The following is an 18,380-nucleotide window of genomic DNA, read 5'->3' as shown; positions in this document are numbered from 1 at the left end:
AAGAGAATTCACCCACAATGGGTAAGTGGGTGGGTGGTTGGCTGGCTGGTTGGTTGGTTGGTGGTGACGCCGCTTTGCAACTAGTTGAAGAGGATTTTCCTTATAAACATTATAAATTATTTGAAGTAAAGTGTATAATTTGGGTTTTTGTTTTGTTTTTTATTTAAGAAGCATATTTATTTTTATATATAAGATGTATGTAATACAATAATTTTTTGTTGTTGGTTTTGTTCTTGTTGTTAATATCTGTCCGGTTGGTTGGTTTCGGGTTGGGTTTTCTTTTTTCTTTTGTTTTGTTCTGATTCTTCATTCTTTTCTTTTCGTTTTATGCAGTTTTCAATACACACATACATATACATATACATATACATGTATATATATATAGAAGTATATATATACATACATATATATACATATATATAATCCATATAAAACACTGAGCTACAATACAAATATTGTGATAAAAACTTACAACATAACCTTTAATACATAAAAATACTTGCATAGTCTACAAATCGTATCGTTTTTCTTTTCATTTTCTTTTTTTGTTTTTGTTTGTTTGTTTGTTTTGTTTTATTAAGAGATTTCATCCATTTCTTTCATCATCATCATCATCATCTTCTTCATCTGCATCATCATCTTCTTCTTCTTGCTCTTGTGTGTGTTTGTGTGTGTGTGTGTGTGTGTGTGAGTGTGTGTGGTTTGCCTTTGCTCTTGACCTTCTTCTAAATTGTTTGCCGTCATCTTTGTCGCGTCGTTGCGCCCCATTTAGCGCTCTATTCGGTTAGTGATTTAGCCTATTAAAAAAATCTTTCATTTTTTTATTTTTTATTTTAATATTTCTCTCGTTTCTTCATTGTTTTCTTTTGTATCTTTGCTCGCTTGGCGGGGGAGGGGGAAGGATGTTTGGTGTAGAGAAGAAGTTTTTGAAGACAGACAGAGAGAGAGAGAGAAACAGAGAGAAAGTGTGTGAGTTAGATGGAGAGACAGAGCGAAAGAGCGAGAGAGAGAGTGAGAAAGAGATGGACAGAGACAGAGAAAGAGAATAGAATTCGAAATCGAAAGTTTCTTTTGATTAAGAAATGTAATCGCCAATAATTTGCATGAGTTTCGTGTTTTCGTTCTCTTATGTTTGAATGATGTTGCTGAGGGGGGCGGGCCAGGGGGTATCGATCACTTATCATTCAGGATCACCATGTAACCGCTTAACGGTAAACCGGTAAGCCGGATGCTGGTGGTGGTAAACGGTTGAGCCATTCCGAAGCAGTTGATTGATTTGAAAATTCTTGTGGAAAAGTTAACGTCTTGTGTTTTTATGGTTGTTGTTCTTGTTGTTGTTGTTGTTTGCAGCGTTAATTACAAATAGAAATTATGCTTAGATCCCAGGAGGCTGGACGCAACGAAACGAATAACCGATACCCCGATATCGGTAACAAACGGTTACAATCAGTTCAAGGAAACAAAATAAAATAAATGAAACAATGCTACCCAGAAAAAGTTCGAAATCTTTCGCCACAAATTGGCATCTGGCATTTCATTTTGTTGCGCGCATCCCTGGTTATAAATATATATTCATATATATATATATCGATATACATATATTTGTCAATTATATATAAAAAAAAAGTGTAAAAGTATATAATATATATATATATATATAAAAAACATAATGTGTAAAAAAAAAAAAAGTACATACTACACACAAAATTTTGTTGGTTCCTAACGAAAAGTTTTCGATTGGCCGAGAGTATTTCGTTTTTGTTTTTTCTTGATTTGGTTCGAATTTTGGAGTTTTTTTGTTTTTTGTTTTTGTTTGTTCTCGAAGTTAAAGCAATCAATAATACACAATTGAATTATAATAATATATAAGTAATATAAAAAAGATCCAACATACAAAAGTTTTTGTTAGGCTTTTCTTTTTTTGTTTTGTTTTTTTTTTTTTTTTTTTTGTTCCTATACACGTATATATATACATATATATATATAGCAGGGCTACTTGTGCTCAATGAACTGCTTCATTTTGGGTTCCATGATCAAAAAACCGATTCGAAACTATATTCTCTTTGGATAAGGAATACAGATTCGAATCGGTTACTTGAATGGAACCGAAATAAACCGAAAACTGTACACAACACCTTGGTATATATATATATAGTATATGATGTAATTTATAAGTAATGAATTTTTTTGTTTTGTTTTTGTTTTTTCCCATTATTTGCACACATGAATCAAAAAAAGTTACTATTTGCAATCATATATATATAAAAAATAAACTTAATTGCCAGCTAAAGGGGAGGGGGGGCGGTCGGGGGCATTCCCATCCATCCATCTATTCCATGCATCCTTTTTTTTTCGCTTTGCATTTGCATATCCTTCTTGCTACACATTCATCACTATATCATCATCATCATCATTATATATATATATATGTGTATATATATATCATTCTGGCTCAATTTTTTCCCCAATTTCTTTATCTTCTTGTTCTCGCTTTTCTCCACGTTGTTTTTTTTTTTTCTTTTTTTTGTTTTGCTTTTATCTTTTGTTTTTTTTTTTCTTTTTTGTTTGTTTGTTTTGTTTTACATTATTTTAAGCTTAATAAATGTTGGAAGAGAGTAAACAATACCATCGAGTTGCAATTGTTGCTGCATATATGCTATGTATATGTAGGTGTAGATGTGTGTATGTGTGAGTGAGTGTGTGTTGTTCGTATGGCTGTATGCGCGTGTGGGTGTGAGAGTGTGGGTGTGAGTGTATTTATATAGATCGCATGATTTGAATGAAAACTAATGGTTAATGCTTGTATTTAGATGCTGTTCTACACCTTCCTTTTCTCTTTTTCTTCTGCTGCTTCTTTTCCTCTCGCATTCTTCTTCTTTTTTTCAGCTTCGTCTTCTTCTCATCATATCATTCGAGTTCTTTTTAACTAATTTTTTGTTTTATAATATTTATCTCCGTTTTTTTCTTCTTATTTAATATTTATACGTATAAACTTTTATAATTTTATACTAAATGTTTTTACCGTTTTTCTTTTCTTTTTCATTTTTTCTTTGTCATTGTGTATATATATAAAAAAAAGATGTCCAAAGTTTTTTTTTACTTTACGTTATTGTATATACGTTTTTTTTTTTTTTTTTCATTTTAGTGGATCGTTTCTTTTTGCCTGTTTTTTGTTTCTTTTTTTTTTTGTAATTTTTTATGTTTTTTTCATTTTTGCTTTACAGTTGTCCTATGTTGTAAATGGGTTTATGCTTTTCTGATTTTCTGAATGCTTATATATGAGCTCAGCGCCTAGCTATATAGGGCCTTACTATATAGTATCGTACTACATATGTATATATATATAATGTGTATGTGGGGTGTTTTTTACTTTCTTTCCTTCTTCCTTTCTCATATATATATATATACATACTATATATGTAGATATATATATATATATAACTCCAACGGGGACCGCTTTACTTTGTCTCCTCCTTTTCTTTGTTCTCCTCGGTCGACTCCTTTTCGTTCGACTATAAAATAGAGACATGAAGAATTGTCGATTAAATAAAATTCAATTAAAGGATCCTACAAATGGAAATCCTTGAGCGTTTGGCTTTCCACTTGCATCTCCAATGAAATATGATTCCCACTTACCTTGTCCTTCTCCAATTCCTTCTCAATCTTATCGCCATCTGGTCCTTCCTGCTCATTTGACTTCTCCTGTTCGCCACCTTCTTTGCCCTCCTTTGTCTCTGGTCTGAGAAAGAAATTTGCGATTAGTATAAACTTGAAATATCCTGTGGATGGTAGTTTTCCACTTTCACTTACTCTGGCTTGGGAATGTGGGCATTCAGATCGAGCTTCGTGCAGATCTCATCCCAATCGGGGAAGCACTTGTCCTTCATGCGTGAGACGTGACCAATCAAATTGGGACATTTCTCAGTCATATAATCGCGCAATGGATACGCAATATCCTTGGACAGATAGTGAAGCTGCGATAGCACCGCAAAGGCAACCACATCCAATGTGGTTGGCTCATCGCCGAAGAAGAATGGCTTGCAGTCCAACATCTCGCTAAGGACCTTCAGATCATTTTTGCCAAACTCCTCAATTTCCTCGGCGCTGTGTACGCCAATGCCATGAGCCTTGAGCTTTTTCGTACCCTGGAACCACTTGTTGTGTTAAGATTGTGTTGGATTCGCCCAAAAAATGTGTTTTCCAAAGAAATTACGAACAAAATGCAGGAGAGGGAATACGGGATAGGTGGGTGGATCGGTGGATCGGTTGGGTTGGTTGGATGCACAACAATGGAGATGTTAGGGAAAAGATTTGGTAGTTTGGGGGCATACACAACAATTTTACAGTTAGAGTTATAGTCGGGAGCGGGGAGTTTAAAAAAACGACAACAAAAAAACGGAAAAAAAAGAAAAAAGAGAAAAACCATGCAAGAGTTAGTGATAATGTATGAGTAGTAGCAGTTTTTGTTTTTTAGATTTCTTTTGTTTTTTAAACCGATTTTGATTCGGTATGGATTGGTGGGGGGAGGTATACATCTTTTGTGTTTATTATTTTTTAATTGGGTTACATATGAGTAGAGGTGGAGTGGGGGGTTGGTAACTCGATGTTATGTGTTTTGTGTATAAATATATCCAATTTTTTGTTATAGCATAAACAACAAGTATTTTCAGAGTTCTCTTGGAATGTATTTTTGTTTATTCTACAAATGTGTATGTCTGTCTGTCTGTCTGTCGGCGTCGTCGTGGGGTTGAAACCCAGCAGAATTAGAAGAATAATAATATATGAAGGTGCAACATAATACTTCATCGATTTCAGGACGGGAATGAATGAGTGAGTGTGGGATTGGGTTGAGAAAAATAACCAGAAAATAGGAACCGAAAACTGTTTATTTACACTGAACTAAACTAAACTAAACTAAAGAAAAAACCCATCGATAATTCCACAAAGCCAGCAACTTCACTCAACGGCAATAACAATCTTCTCCAGTTACTTTAAACAAAAATAGGCGAAGAAAAATGGAAAAAATATATCCCCCCCTCCCACCGGAAGCTGAATGTCGATTTTGAGAAAAACTCGATTTAATCTATGTATCTATAACTTCACATAAATCTTATATGTCTCGTTACCCAACCCAAGTTCACTTCCTTTCACCGTAAATTTGGTTAGGATATAGTTTCATTATAAACAAATATTAAGGGCGTTTGCTTAAACTGAATTCTATTGATTCAACTCCTTTATTCCAATGAATTTCATCGAGTTCAATGGAAAACTTGTTGATTCTAAAATGTAATTCCCAGGTTTTTTTTACCTTAGATATCGTTTCTATGCCGGTTTTATGATACTAATTACGAATCAATTTAATACTACTTAAAACTTGGTTAATAAAAATTATAAAGTTCAAGTCAACATTATCTTTCATTTAACTACCTTTTCTACTTGTTTAATAATGTGGAGAAAAAAAACACACTACGGGGGGTAAAGAGAACGACTACGTTTGTTCTGTATAGATGTTTTACGTGTAGTTTTTGTTTTTAGTATAAATATTTACCTTGCGACCGAATGTGATTTTGAAAAAGAAGTTCAAAATCGAATTGGGCAAACGTAGACCCAATGCATGCTGCAAATTGACCTTATAGCCCTTGAGTACATTGTCGGGATACTTGGCACGCCAGTAGAAGATAATCCAAATCAAATGATTCTCCAACATGGCAATGGTTGCGTACGATACGTTCCGTTGTTCAGCCGTCAAACCGGAATCCAAGTTCTTTTCATATTTGGCTGATAGTTCCTTGATAATAATGGCCGAATCGGCAATTTCCTCGCCATTTAGCTCAATGAAAGGCAATTGACCTTTCTTGGAACGGAAACGCATCTTATGATCGACATTCTGTAATAATAATAATAAAAGAAACCACCGCAGAATGATGTGATGAGTAATTGTGCTAAAGTGAACAACAACACAGAATGGGAATGTGGGATGAGTGGCGGGTGGACGGGGTGGGAGGGTGTGTGAGTCGAGGCAGGCTGAATGGTATTCATTGGGATGGGTTGGGTCGGGTCGTTTATCTCGGACATTCCAATTCATGACTAATCCTTAATGTTTTTTTTTTTTTTTTTTACACAAAAATGTAGTTCAAATCCAGAACGCTAGATGCCGCTCATGACACACATCTAGCTAGCCTAGCTAAGGGGGGGTGTTGGTGTTGGGGGTGGGAGAGAAAAGAGAAGGTGATGCTGAGGGAAAAATCAACCACTAATACCACCACCATCACCACCACCACCAGCAGGAACGTCCACCACCACCACCTCAAAATACTGTACTTAAACTCTACTCTCTCTCTCTCTCTCTCCTCTCGTACTGCTTGTTCGTTCTCCCAACTATGTAGAACCAACACCCAACTACCCCCAAAAAGGAACTCCGGGAACAACTCGGGGGAAACTCACGCTCGAACGCACACACACACACATTCACATGCACGTAGAGGAGTATTCCAATTGTATATTTTTGACATATTCCAGTTCCACAATTTCCATTCCAGTGCGAGTGCGGGTTTGTGTGTGTGTGTGTACCGTACCGTACCGTTAGCTATAAAAACGGTTAATAGACAAAAAGTGACAGTTATGCCTCATATGCTGCGTTTTGACATTTCCCTTTTCCCTTTTTATATTCAAATTTTAGCGCGCGCAGCACTAAAGAGAATTTCTAATTAGAAATTTCCATTAATAAGTTTTATAAGTTTTTGAATGCTTTTATGCAGAGGAGGCAGGGTGTGGTTCCGAAACCAATACAAGAGAGTACATACAAGAGAGCGGGAAAGATACAAAATAGGAAGTGAGGGACAAAATGAGAGAGCAAGTGAGAGAGATGATGAAAGAGAGCCGGGGCATGTTATAGAGAGATTTCCAGCAGCAGCAAGCAGCATCGCTGCTCTGTTGTCCAGGCTAAAAAGGGTGGAGTCGGCAGCCACCGCCACCGCCACCGACACTGCCGCCAACGCATTTAATTCCAATGATCCACAAAAAAATCTGCCTACTCCAACGCATAACGGTTCGTCGCTGTCAACGCAGCAGACAACAGTAACAGCAACAGCAAACACAACAACTAGGAGAAAAGATGAGACGAAATTGGACAAGAGATGAGAGATGGAAGATGGACTTGGACTCGAACTCGGACTCGGCTTTATGCTTGCGCCTATACACAAAGCAAATGTTTATTTTTTTATTAAATCATTATGCCAATTAAGGCGTCGGCTTCATACCATCACCCTCCCCCACTGTCCCTCGCCCAATTTGGTTCTGTTCCTTTCCCCGCTGATGTTTGTTGCCTGGCCTGGCCTGACTGCTATTTGCTTTAGGGCTCAATTTTCGCTTCAGTATGAAACACATGCAATTATGCAGTTATGTGTGCGAGTGTGTATCCACACCCTGCCTGAGTTTCTCAGAGACAGAGAGAGAGAGAGACAAATAGAAAGAGAGAGAGAGAGCGGCGAGAGGATGACTGAGAGACGATTGAGTGAACACTAACAAAAGCCTGCGTTGTTTTAAATGCAAATATGCGGTTTATTAATTAAAACAAAAGCAAAAAAAAAACAGTTTTTTGTTGTTCTTGTTGTGTGTTGTCTTGCAAACCGAAACTTCATTTCCTTTCATGTACACACACACAGCCACACACGCATACACCGCTGCACACATACATATGCATGTATGCGTACAGTTTTGCAGTAAAGTCAGTCAGTCATGGCGTTGCCAGACTGACTTGCCATAAGTGAGAAATGAATGGCGCGACATATTTGAATTTGAATTTGAATTAATGAATAATTGTAATTGAAATTTATTTATTGTTTGTTGTAATGGCTTATACGGAAAAACAATAGCCAAAAACCAACATCAGCAGCAGCAGCACTAGCAGTAGTAATAATAACAATAACAACAACAAAAAAATGTGAATTAATTGCACAATCTATAAAAGCGGGCGACAGTTTGGTATGCCAACTATGCGGGCCACCGCCTTGCCTTGCCCCTGCCCCTGTTGTTTGCCTGCTGCCCGACCGACCCTGCCCTACCCTGCCTGGCTTTGCTTTTGCCGAGTAAATGTTGTTGTAGTTGTTTTTAATGGGCGCCGCTGCCGTCGTCTCGGCTTGTGGTGTGAAAAAAATATGCATTTGGTTTATCGTTCGTCTCGCTTAAATGTATACAAAATGCACTCAAGCCACATGCAGAGGGAAAACGGGGAGTGTGGTAGTCCTATGATGGTGGAAGGGGTTGAGGGGGGACGGGACAGAAAGACAGACGGACGAACGGGAGTGATTAATGGAAATAAAATGTCAAAGGTCTATAGTGTAATGAACTCTTTTTCAGTTGCCTTTTCTTCTCTCAATCTCTCACTCTGTCTCTTATCAGAATGGTAAAAATTGAAAGTAAATGCGGGACTTGTCAATCATGCACACATACACACACAATTACATACATACATATGTATGAATGTATGTGTGAACCATATGGTTGAGCTGCATCTAGTGTTCTACTCAACTGATTAGATCAGATCTCATCTTCAATTAAAATTCCTGGACGGCAGCATTCGGGGCTCATTTTCCATTTAACCAAATTGTAATTAATAAGTTTGTAACATTAACAATTGCGTTGTTTGTTAAAGCCAGAGAGACCGCACCCATTTCTTCTGACTCCTTCCCCACCATTTTCCTCACCCTTCTATATATCTACATCTACACAAACATATACATATATCAATAATGTACATAAATATATGTGCATATGTATGTATGCGCATAAAGAAAAATAATTTTTCATATGCAAACCGCATAGCCAGCCGCGCTTTTTGTTTTTTTTTTCTGTCTTTTCTTTTTAAAGCAAAAGCTCAAATAGCAGCCGCCCCCCACCACACCACCCACCCATCGAACCAAACCGCCGGCTCACCCAATGGAAGTCGTTGACAGTTTACATACTTCCTTCTCCTCTGCTGCCGCCGCCCCTGCCTGCTCTTTAATATATGTATTACAGCTACTTAACGGTCTTCGAGAAGATAAGGCAAACAAAAAAAAAAAAAAAAAGGAAAAAGAGCCCAAGACTTGAAGTTTGATTTTTTTGCTTTAAGCGAGCGAAAGGGGAGAAGAGCGAACGAGTTAGTTCGTTGCTGTCGCGGGGTGTAAGCGGGGGGTAAACTGCATTTATTTTTATTAAAAGCAATTACAAGGCTGAAAAGAAAAAGGAAAATGAAAACTGCATTCGAAGACAAAGAGCAACAGAGAGAAAACTCACTCTTCCGCTCTCGCTCCATTGCTCGCTCCTCTCTTTCTTGGCAAGTGCAAAAAAAAAGTATTTTTTTTGTTAAACCCGACAGCGGCGTTAGCGTTGCGTCGGCGCAGACCGAAATTTTATGTATACTTTGGTTTTAGGTCCAGGCTACAGGTTCACTGGAAGAGAACGTGAGAGCCAGCAAGAAAGAGAGAGACAGAGAAAGAGTGGCAGCAAAATGTATCCCTTAGAAGTGAAGGCAGGGCAGGGCAGGTCACATACACACACACACGTATACATATGTATATATAAAAACACACCATACGCACACGCGGAGAAACAAAGACAGGCAGGCTTAGAGAAAATCATGGCGGGTTTTCTCTCTCTCTCTCTCGCTCCTCGCTCTCCTTTCTGAAGGAGTTTTTTTTCTGTACTTGGAAATTTTCAAAATGTGTGTGGGAAATTTTGTAGGAATTTTCTTCGGGGTTTCTATATATTAGATCTTTTTTTTTCTTTCTTTTTACCTCGTATTTAAGTCCCACAAGACGCAGCCAGGTCTCAACTTTCAAACAATATGGTGACAATGATGGCAGCAATGGAGTCCTCGAGAATTGATATAGATAGATGATGTCCTTTTCGAAATTGGCTTTATGCACATTAAATTTTTGCGCTGGCGGCGCTGGCTCCGCTTTAGCTGGGGCAGCAGCGGCAGCGGCATCTTCTTTCTTTGCCTCCCCATCGGCTGCTGCACCGGCCGTGGCATTTTCCTGGCTTTTGCCGCCCTCCTCTTTGTTAGCTGCTGGGGCGTTTTCATTCTCCTGCTGCTTGTTGGCAGCGGCATCTTCTTTGTTAGTAGCGGCCGCTTGGGCGTTTTCCTCGGCCGCTGCAGGTTTTTCCTGCTCAGCAGCGGCTGCTGTTGGGTTTTCTGTCGACGCTGCGACTGCAGCAGGCGTTTCCTCGGAGGGTATTTGGGCCACTTCGCTTGCCATTTTTAATTTTTAGTTAGATTTTCTATTAACTTTTACTTTTTTGCTAGCTAATTTGCTTTGCTCTTTTTTTTCTTGTTTGTTTGCTGTTTTCTTGTTTCTTTAAAGTTGCTCTTCGCACTCGAAAGCAGAGATTTTTCTTCTTCTATTGACACTTTTCCTTGTTCGCAAAATGCACATACACAAACAGACACTCGCACGAATACAGAAACAGAGAGCTACACACACAGAGAGCAATCCACCACTACAAATGAATTTCTTCAAAAAAATGCACCACAGGATACTACTCTCGTCGAGGACTTCACCAAATTCTTCCGCAAAACACAACCAGTCGCAACCGCTCTCAAAAATAGACTGTTAATTTAAAAAAGGTTCGCCGTTAGTGCTGCACAAATATCGCAGCAGATATTATCGATATTTCCGAAATTTGGAATTATATCGCCGTAAATTTTGCCCATTCGCCGTACAATTTTGCCCCATTCGCCTCAACTTTTTGAACATTCGCCTCTGTTAATTAACAGGATGTCTTCGAAAGACTCAATGCATTTGCGTGCAATATTGCACTTTCTTGCATTATTAAAGTTCTCTTAATTATTTTAAAGCACAATTATGAAGAAATTTAGCTTCTTTTTGTTGAAAAACTAATCGTCCGCAAATTTATTTGGGTGTGTATGCAGTCTGTTAAACAGCATAATGTTAGGACTGTTAATGGCTCAGAACGATAGGATTAAAAATCGATAAATATCGATTCTCTGATGTAGCCGATTACAGAGGCTTGAATTTATTTGTTATTCAACACTGCATTTTTGTCATCCCCCTGAAATTAGTGTTTACTAGTGTGTTTAGTGTGGGGAATATTACATTGAAGAGTATATTTATCCAACTATAAATACAATTTAGACGGACAAACTGGCTAGAATTGTCTGCCTCAAGCCTTCGCGTTTGTTTAACCAAGACTATCGTTAAGATAAGCGATAATCGACAAATTTCATTTTTGGCAAAAAGATTGTGTCAATTCCGTTATTAGCTAAAACGCAATAAGATATAACGTAGTCATTTAGGCTTTGCAATTGGAAAATGGGAGCTGCTTTGGGTCTTTGTTCGGCTGCCCAGGTGAGTATTTTTGGCAGAAGAAGGAAATTAAGTTCATTAAGAGCAAACATATTGGCCAAGCAACATACGAAAGTCATTGACTTTAGGTTTTTGTTTTTTTTGGCAACAAATCAATAACAAAAACAAAACAATAACAATCTAAACAACTCTGGCCATATGTTTCAGATTCACATTTGCCCCTTAAAATCCCGCAACCTAATCAAATTGGTGAAATGCATTTTTTTTTTTTAAATAATTACAGTGCGCCCTTTGCTGCGGTGGAACTGCAGCCAGCATGTGCTGCTCGGCCTGTCCCACCTGCAAGAACTCCTCATCCTCCCGGTTCATGTATGCCTTTATGTTGCTGGTGGGCACTGTGCTGGGAGCCATTGCCCTATCGCCGGGTCTACAGGATACACTAAAGAAATTACCCTTTTGCATCAATTCAACCTCATCAATAAGCGCAAAGGCAGTTGACGCCTTATCTCTGGGACAATGGGATTGCCAATATGCCTTGGGCTACATGGCCGTTTATCGTCTATGCTTTGGTCTGGCCTGCTTCTTTGCCCTAATGGCATTGATAATGATAGGAGTGAAATCCTCTCGTGATCCGCGCTCTCATATACAAAATGCATTTTGGCCATTGAAATTTTTGATTTTGTTTGGAGCTGCCATTGGTGCAATCTTTATACCAGATGGTTCCTTTGGTCCGGCCATGATGTGGGTGGGCTTAATTGGTGGTTTGGCATTCATATTGATTCAATTGGTCATTATTGTGGATTTTGCCCATAGCTTGGCAGAGAGTTGGATCGGTAAGTAAAGCAACGAGTTGAGTCACAAATATGTATGTATGTATGTCCATACATACATATGAACGAACGAATATTTCTTAAAATGATGCTGATAAAGATGATTCATCATTTATCTAAATCTTTTTTTTTCAGAGGGCGCCGAAAATAATCGTGGCTATTATTATGCTCTGGCTGGAGTCACCCTTTTGGGCTATATTTTGTCTCTCACTGGCATAACCTTGCTCTATATTTACTTTACCACAGTGAGTAAACAGTTTTTTATATGGAATATATGTATATTATACTCGTATCAGAGAAAACTTTTTGATGGTATTCTGAAAAATATGGCAGAATTGTGCCGACTAAACTAAATTTATTTAAAATGCTTGAAAGATACATATATGTATGTACATATGTGATACGTATGAATTAAATATTGGCAACTTTTCATTGTTCGAGGACATCAAGAGACGAGATTATTAATGCTAGCACAAATGCGAGCGAGATGGCATGCTTTTTAATGCGTATTTAGAAGAGGTCCACATAGACACGCTATGGCGAGTCAACTAAGATTATTTCTTTCCTGTGTTCTCCCAATGTTGTTTTCATTTTCGACTTTTTTCATGAATGTAACATTGATTTTTAATTGTTTTTCTCTCCATTTTAGTCTACTGGTTGCGGCATCAATAAATTCTTTATTTCGTTCAATATGATCCTCTGTCTGGCTATCAGTATCATATCCGTTTTGCCCGCTGTCCAGGAACGCCTACCTCATTCGGGTCTCTTGCAGAGTTCATTGGTCACATTGTATACCATCTATTTGACTTGGTCGGCTGTGGCCAATAATCCTGAAAAGGAATGCAATCCGGGAATGTTTGGCGCAATGCAAGGCAATCTATCATCGACATCATTAATAACAACAACATTGGCTCCACCCACACCGAATCAGCAATCGAAAGTGACTTTTGATACAACCAATATCATTGGATTGATTGTGTGGTTGCTCTGCATTCTCTATAATTGCATCAGTTCCGCTGTCGAAGTGTCTAAGATCAATAATGATCACAGTGAGAAACGTGGTAGGTTTTATTCGTTCCATATGCTAAAAGTGCATCATCGCTCTGTCTGTCTCTCTCGCTCTATTTCACTCACACTTACACAATCTTTTTCATATCGCTTTATTCGCATTCATTTGGAATTATTTTGGGTAGATTTGTTGTTATTGGGCTATAACTATAATTTGTTTTTATCTCTTTTGGCACCTTCTTTTTCTTGGTTTAATTCAACTAATTAACTAACCAACCAACCAACTAACCCGTTGAGTGACCCATTGACCCTTGACTAATATAGTTCTAACAGAAGCTCTATCAGACACAGAAGCGGGCCCTGATGCGGATGGCAAACCATCAACCGACAATGAAACGGAAGGCGTCTCATACTCCTGGTCCATGTTCCATATAGTATTTGTCTGCGCCTCGCTATATGTCATGATGACCCTAACAAATTGGTACAAGTAAGTTCTCTCGTCACCCCTCGCTCTCCTTAAATGAAATTCGTTAATTGATTCGTTGTCTCTTCTCTTTACCTCAGACCGAATTCCAATATTGAACTCTTCAATGGCAATGAGGCTTCGATGTGGGTTAAAATCATTTCCAGCTGGCTAGGTATCTTCATCTATGGATGGAGTCTTGCTGCTCCCATTATATTAACTAATCGCGATTTTAGTTAAGCATATTGCCATTCAGTCTTTTATCCATATACATACATACATAATATATTATACCTAGGATTGGTGCTTAAAACGAAACGATGGAAACAAAGAATAGATTTGCCAAATTTGGCTAGAGCTGGACAAGATTACTCAAGATTCAAAAGATTACTCATCGTATATACTATACAATACAGTTTTGATTCTTTATGTTTTCGGTGTTTACTCAAGTTATAATAGAAATTATCTAGTAACAATATCAATATATAATCTGCAAGTATTCGATTTATATTTGCAAATTCCAAACAAAAACGTTGCGGAAATACGAAAGAATATCGTATTAAAGCCGGATCCAGTCAGTACCTGGGATTGATCCATGTCAGCTAGTAATGTAGCTGATAGGACCACTGACAAGAGATATATGAAAATGAGTGTTTCTTTCTACGCAAATCTGTATTATTCTATTATTTAACAAAATGGCCTTGCATCGGATTGAAGGCTTCTTTCATATATAAGCTGAATGCTTGTTTATATATACTAATTATATATGTACACTTAGTAAACTTGACTTTAATCACAAATGTTTTTGCTGTTCTCCTGTTGCCTCCTGGGAAAAACTCTCTTGAAGACGATCAATGACAACGGTTTTGCCCAGAATTTCCATCATCTCAGCCACACCAGGACCCTCGTTGAGACCACTCAGAGCTGCCCTTAGAGTGCGCATAAGAAGTGGAAATTTCATATTTTGGGATTTGGCAAACGTTTTCAATTGCTTATTTAAATGATCCTTCTGGTAATCCTCAATAGAGTTAAAAAGCTTGAGAAGATGCTCAGCTTGTTGGCTAGTTAAAGTTTTGGTTTGTGAATTGGAATTTGGCTTTACCCAAAGGAAACTCAATTTACTAGACGTAAGATCCCGGAGAACAGATAATCGTTGCGATGACCACTTTAGTATCGCCAGTATGTGAGGCTCTGCCAGATCCAGATTGGAACTACAATGAGAAGATGTGGAATTTGCAATGAGTCCGACATTTAAAAAGAAGACTCTGTTTTTCTCTTACTGATCTGGATATGCCTGTTTGACCAGATAATGGACTTGATTGACCAATTCCTTTTGTGTATCTTTTTCTTGAAGGTTCTTCTGAATCTCCATGCGATTGAAATCGTTTAACAATTCAGGATTAAGCCGACTGGGATGCGAATTTACCCTTTCCAAACGAAACTTGTCAACTAGTTGTTTCATCGATTGCAATTCTGGCTTTGCATTTGCTTTGGTATCAAAGCCTCCGCCGGCAGAAACCACATAGTTGACCAAGCTAAGAGGAAAGTAGCCACGTTGGCGAAAGTTCTGGATTCCTATATCTCCTTGACGTTTGCTTAGCTTTGTGCCATCGGCATTGACCAGTAGAGGAAGATGACCGAAGCGTGGTGGTTGCCAGCCAAATGCCCTGTAAGGATCACAGCAAATCTATTAGAAATTGGGATTTATTTTGCCTGTCCGCGCTTTTCACTCACTTGTAGAGAAGCAAATGCTTTGTGGTTGAGATTTGCCATTCCACACCTCGTAGGACATGGGTTATGCCCATCATGTGATCGTCGACAACATTGGCAAAGTGGTAAGTGGGATACTGATCGGATTTCATTATCACCGGATCGCCTTCGTTTTCACTAACATTATGCTGCACTTGCCCATAGATAAGATCGTCCAAAGGATCCTCATGCTCCTCCAGTTTAAAGCGTATGCAGTAATCTTGTCCCTTGTCCAAAAGCTGTTGCACTTCATCCGGTTTAAGATGGCGACATTTATTGTCGTATCGTGGTATCTGGCGGGTGCGAAGCGCCTCCTTACGCAATAGTTCCAGTCGCCGCTCCGTGCAAAAACAGCGATAAGCGGTTCCATTTTCAAGAAGCTTCTCAATGGCATTACTGTCGGTTAGGAAGAGGTATTTAATTATAGATAGTACACTTACTTAGGATCTTGGACTTACCTGTAGAGTTTACGGCGTTCACTTTGGACATAGGGTCCATGTTTCCCTTGAAATATGCCAGGACCCTCATCGATTTCAATTCCAGCCCATAGTAAATCTTCTACCAATTGCTCACTGGCTCCAGGTATTATTCTTGTTTGGTCTGTATCCTCAATTCTTAGTAAAAATTTTCCACCCAAATGCCGGGCATAGAGAAAATTGTATAAAGCCGTTCGTAATCCACCCAAATGAAGGAATCCTGTGGGACTAGGTGCAAATCGGACTCGTACTTCTGCAGAGGGAGAAGAGGAGCTGTGGCAATAACGTTTCCATTGAAGATGCCGTAGAATGTTGAGGCAGTGCCTCCTCTTAATCAAACTCTCCCACATTTTGAATGAATCAGCTGAGCAGAAACTTGTCATTTTCGATAACTTTATATCGATTATTCCTTAGACTTATCTTGGCGCGACTTTAAAAAAAAAAAACTCCTCAAAAGGTTGGTTCTGAATTTCGAGAATAAGGTTTTTAAACTTTTTAAAGATAAAAGAATGTTGATTTCGTTTTTTTTTTTTGCTTTAAGCCCACTTTATTTGAAAAATGCAAAAAGAGTGTTAATAAGTTATTTGTTATTGTAGTTTTCTGTCTAAAAAATAGTATTACATAGGCTCAGGTATTCTGGCTAAGAAGTTCAAGTGTTCATTTAATGCTGCAGTTTGCCAATTTGCTGGAAAGTTTGTCGCCTTCGGTGGTAAGCAGGAAACTGTCCTTCCAGACAGCCTGACCCTCTGCGTTTGTCTTAAGGTCCACTGAAAGTTTCTCCCAAACTTTTTTCTTGGGATTCAATTGCTCATCGGGTGTGCCAGAGAAGCCTTCAAATGCTAATCTACTGCCAGGCGAAGCTGTTGTGGGCAACACGATGGGCTCTACCACTGTATGGTCGGCACTAAAAACAAAGAATAAGCAATGCGTTAGAAAAAGGAGCCCAATAACGGAAGACAAACTTACTTTGAGGTACAGAGAACCATGCCCTCAGATAGGATGCCCCTCATTTTGGATGGCTTCAAATTGCATAGCACAGCGACAAGTCGTTGGTCCAATTCCTCTTGGGTGACAAATTTCACAAGACCACTGATTATAGTACGCGGCTGAGCCTCAGCCAGATCAATTTTTAGAACATACAAAGTGTCTGCATCAGGATGACGTGCGACTTCCAAGACTTTTCCCACGCGTATATCTAGGCGAGCTGGTGAATCCTCATCTACAGCAGAACCAGCAGCGGGAGCAGCAGCAGCGCCACCTTTAACCTTTGCTGGCGGAGGATAAGCAGCTAGACTAAGTTTTCTAAAAAAAAATCGAACAAACATTCAGATGACTATGAATCAAAAGTTTATCAATACAACTTACTGCAATTCTGGCTTCTCAAAGTCCTTTCGAATAGGATCTAGCAAACGATTAATGTACTTCTCCACAGAAGCTTTCAGGTCACCAGGATGTAGCTTGTTCTCGGCATAATATTGCTCCAAATCGGCGTAGTTGAGGAAAGTAACATCGCCACCATGATCTGGCACACGTTTTACTTCAAATCCCTCGCCTTCTGCGAATAAGGAGAACAGGACATGTTTGACAAATGACAGAAGACCATTGTCGGCAATGTTTCCAGGCTCACAGAAGGCCTTCTTCAGCTTCTTCTTAAGATTGGCCGGCGAGTCGAGCAAATCAATTTTCGAATCCTCTTCCGAGGATGACATCTTGCCGCCAGCAAGGCCGGGAACCATGGGGTTCATGAAATGGATTCTCTTCTCATAGCCCAATTGTGGTAAATATTTCTCCGAGAAGGTGAATATCTTCCTTTGATCAACGCCTCCAAATTGAGCGTCAACCTTCAAGTATTCTTCATCCAGAGCCTGCAACCCTGGATAGAGTAAACCAGACAGCAAAGGATATTCAACTTGCTTAACCACTTCGGCTCCAGCCTTCTTCGCATCATGCTGAGTCACCACCGAAGTTAGCTTGTAGACATCCAACGTGTATTCCTTGGACAACTGATAGTCACTGCCTTTGACAAAACGTAACTTCTCCAGGGGAACACCAATAGATCTCAGCATGGATTTAATCACTTGCTCATAGTATTGTGTTCTGAGCTCGAGCAATGACCACGGAGCCTTCATATTATCCAAATAGGCATGAAGATCGGCAAACAGAATGGTCACTTCACATCCGGCCTTCAGGAAATCAGCAATCTTAGACATGGGAACAAAGTAAGCCACATGGGGTTTGCCGGTGGTGGCCGTGCCCCAATAGATTTTCAAATCCCGCTCCTTGAGGATGGCATTGAGCTTATCCTCGCCCAGAGTCTCTTGCAGGTTGCGAGTGATCAGCTCTTTCTTTTCTTCGGGTGTGAGTTCAACCATTTTTTCGCCTATAAATTGCTTCACAAGATTCGGTAGGAGCAGTTGGTAAGAGGAAGAGATATGGAAAATGCATGCGTGGTTGTCAGCTGTTTGGCTATCAAACAGAGTTGCCAATCTGCTGCAAATTGTCAAGTTTTCTCAGCTGTGATTGTGCCGTTATTATTCACTTGTTG

At 39.0% G+C, this 18,380-nt stretch overlaps 4 protein-coding genes across 7 annotated transcripts; 1 reads left to right on the top strand and 3 right to left on the bottom strand.

The window, feature by feature from the left end:
* Positions 1–138: 138 nt before the first annotated feature.
* Positions 139–10,599, bottom strand: fax (failed axon connections). Of its 2 annotated transcripts, none has more exons than XM_068292314.1 (5): positions 9,777–10,599; positions 5,549–5,887; positions 3,811–4,154; positions 3,637–3,739; positions 139–3,512 (listed from the first exon to the last, which is right to left on the bottom strand). In XM_068292314.1, the coding sequence occupies exons 1-5, from the start codon at positions 10,239–10,241 to the stop codon at positions 3,459–3,461; spliced, it is 1,305 nt and encodes a 434-aa protein (XP_068148415.1). In that variant the 5' UTR covers positions 10,242–10,599; the 3' UTR covers positions 139–3,458. The 2 variants fall into 2 exon arrangements, with proteins under 2 accessions (XP_068148415.1, XP_068148416.1); XM_068292315.1 differs by having other exon boundaries at positions 3,811–4,145.
* A 476-nt stretch (positions 10,600–11,075) lies between these two features.
* On the top strand, positions 11,076–14,410 carry Serinc (serine incorporator TMS1). Of its 3 annotated transcripts, none has more exons than XM_068292747.1 (6): positions 11,076–11,351; positions 11,593–12,142; positions 12,275–12,384; positions 12,789–13,200; positions 13,493–13,634; positions 13,712–14,410. In XM_068292747.1, exons 1-6 carry the CDS (start codon positions 11,316–11,318, stop codon positions 13,848–13,850), a joined length of 1,389 nt encoding a protein of 462 aa, XP_068148848.1. In that variant the 5' UTR covers positions 11,076–11,315; the 3' UTR covers positions 13,851–14,410. The 3 variants fall into 3 exon arrangements, with proteins under 3 accessions (XP_068148848.1, XP_068148847.1, XP_068148846.1); XM_068292746.1 differs by having other exon boundaries at positions 13,481–13,634; XM_068292745.1 differs by having other exon boundaries at positions 13,472–13,634.
* On the bottom strand, positions 14,264–16,208 carry GluRS-m (putative glutamate--tRNA ligase, mitochondrial). Its single transcript, XM_068292744.1, has 4 exons — positions 15,818–16,208; positions 15,345–15,755; positions 14,891–15,277; positions 14,264–14,821 (listed from the first exon to the last, which is right to left on the bottom strand). The coding sequence occupies exons 1-4, from the start codon at positions 16,183–16,185 to the stop codon at positions 14,404–14,406; spliced, it is 1,584 nt and encodes a 527-aa protein (XP_068148845.1). The 5' UTR covers positions 16,186–16,208; the 3' UTR covers positions 14,264–14,403.
* A 149-nt stretch (positions 16,209–16,357) lies between these two features.
* Positions 16,358–18,284, bottom strand: TyrRS (Tyrosyl-tRNA synthetase). Its single transcript, XM_068292482.1, has 3 exons — positions 17,201–18,284; positions 16,802–17,137; positions 16,358–16,739 (listed from the first exon to the last, which is right to left on the bottom strand). Exons 1-3 carry the CDS (start codon positions 18,205–18,207, stop codon positions 16,493–16,495), a joined length of 1,590 nt encoding a protein of 529 aa, XP_068148583.1. The 5' UTR covers positions 18,208–18,284; the 3' UTR covers positions 16,358–16,492.
* Positions 18,285–18,380: the final 96 nt, after the last annotated feature.

This window comes from Drosophila tropicalis, unplaced genomic scaffold, assembly GCF_018151085.1.
Source record: "Drosophila tropicalis isolate 14030-0801.00 unplaced genomic scaffold, ASM1815108v1 contig_694, whole genome shotgun sequence".
NCBI classification, from domain to species: domain Eukaryota; kingdom Metazoa; phylum Arthropoda; class Insecta; order Diptera; family Drosophilidae; genus Drosophila; species Drosophila tropicalis.
Note: the sequence above shows the minus strand (reverse complement) of the source record. Positions and strands in the feature narration are given on the sequence as shown.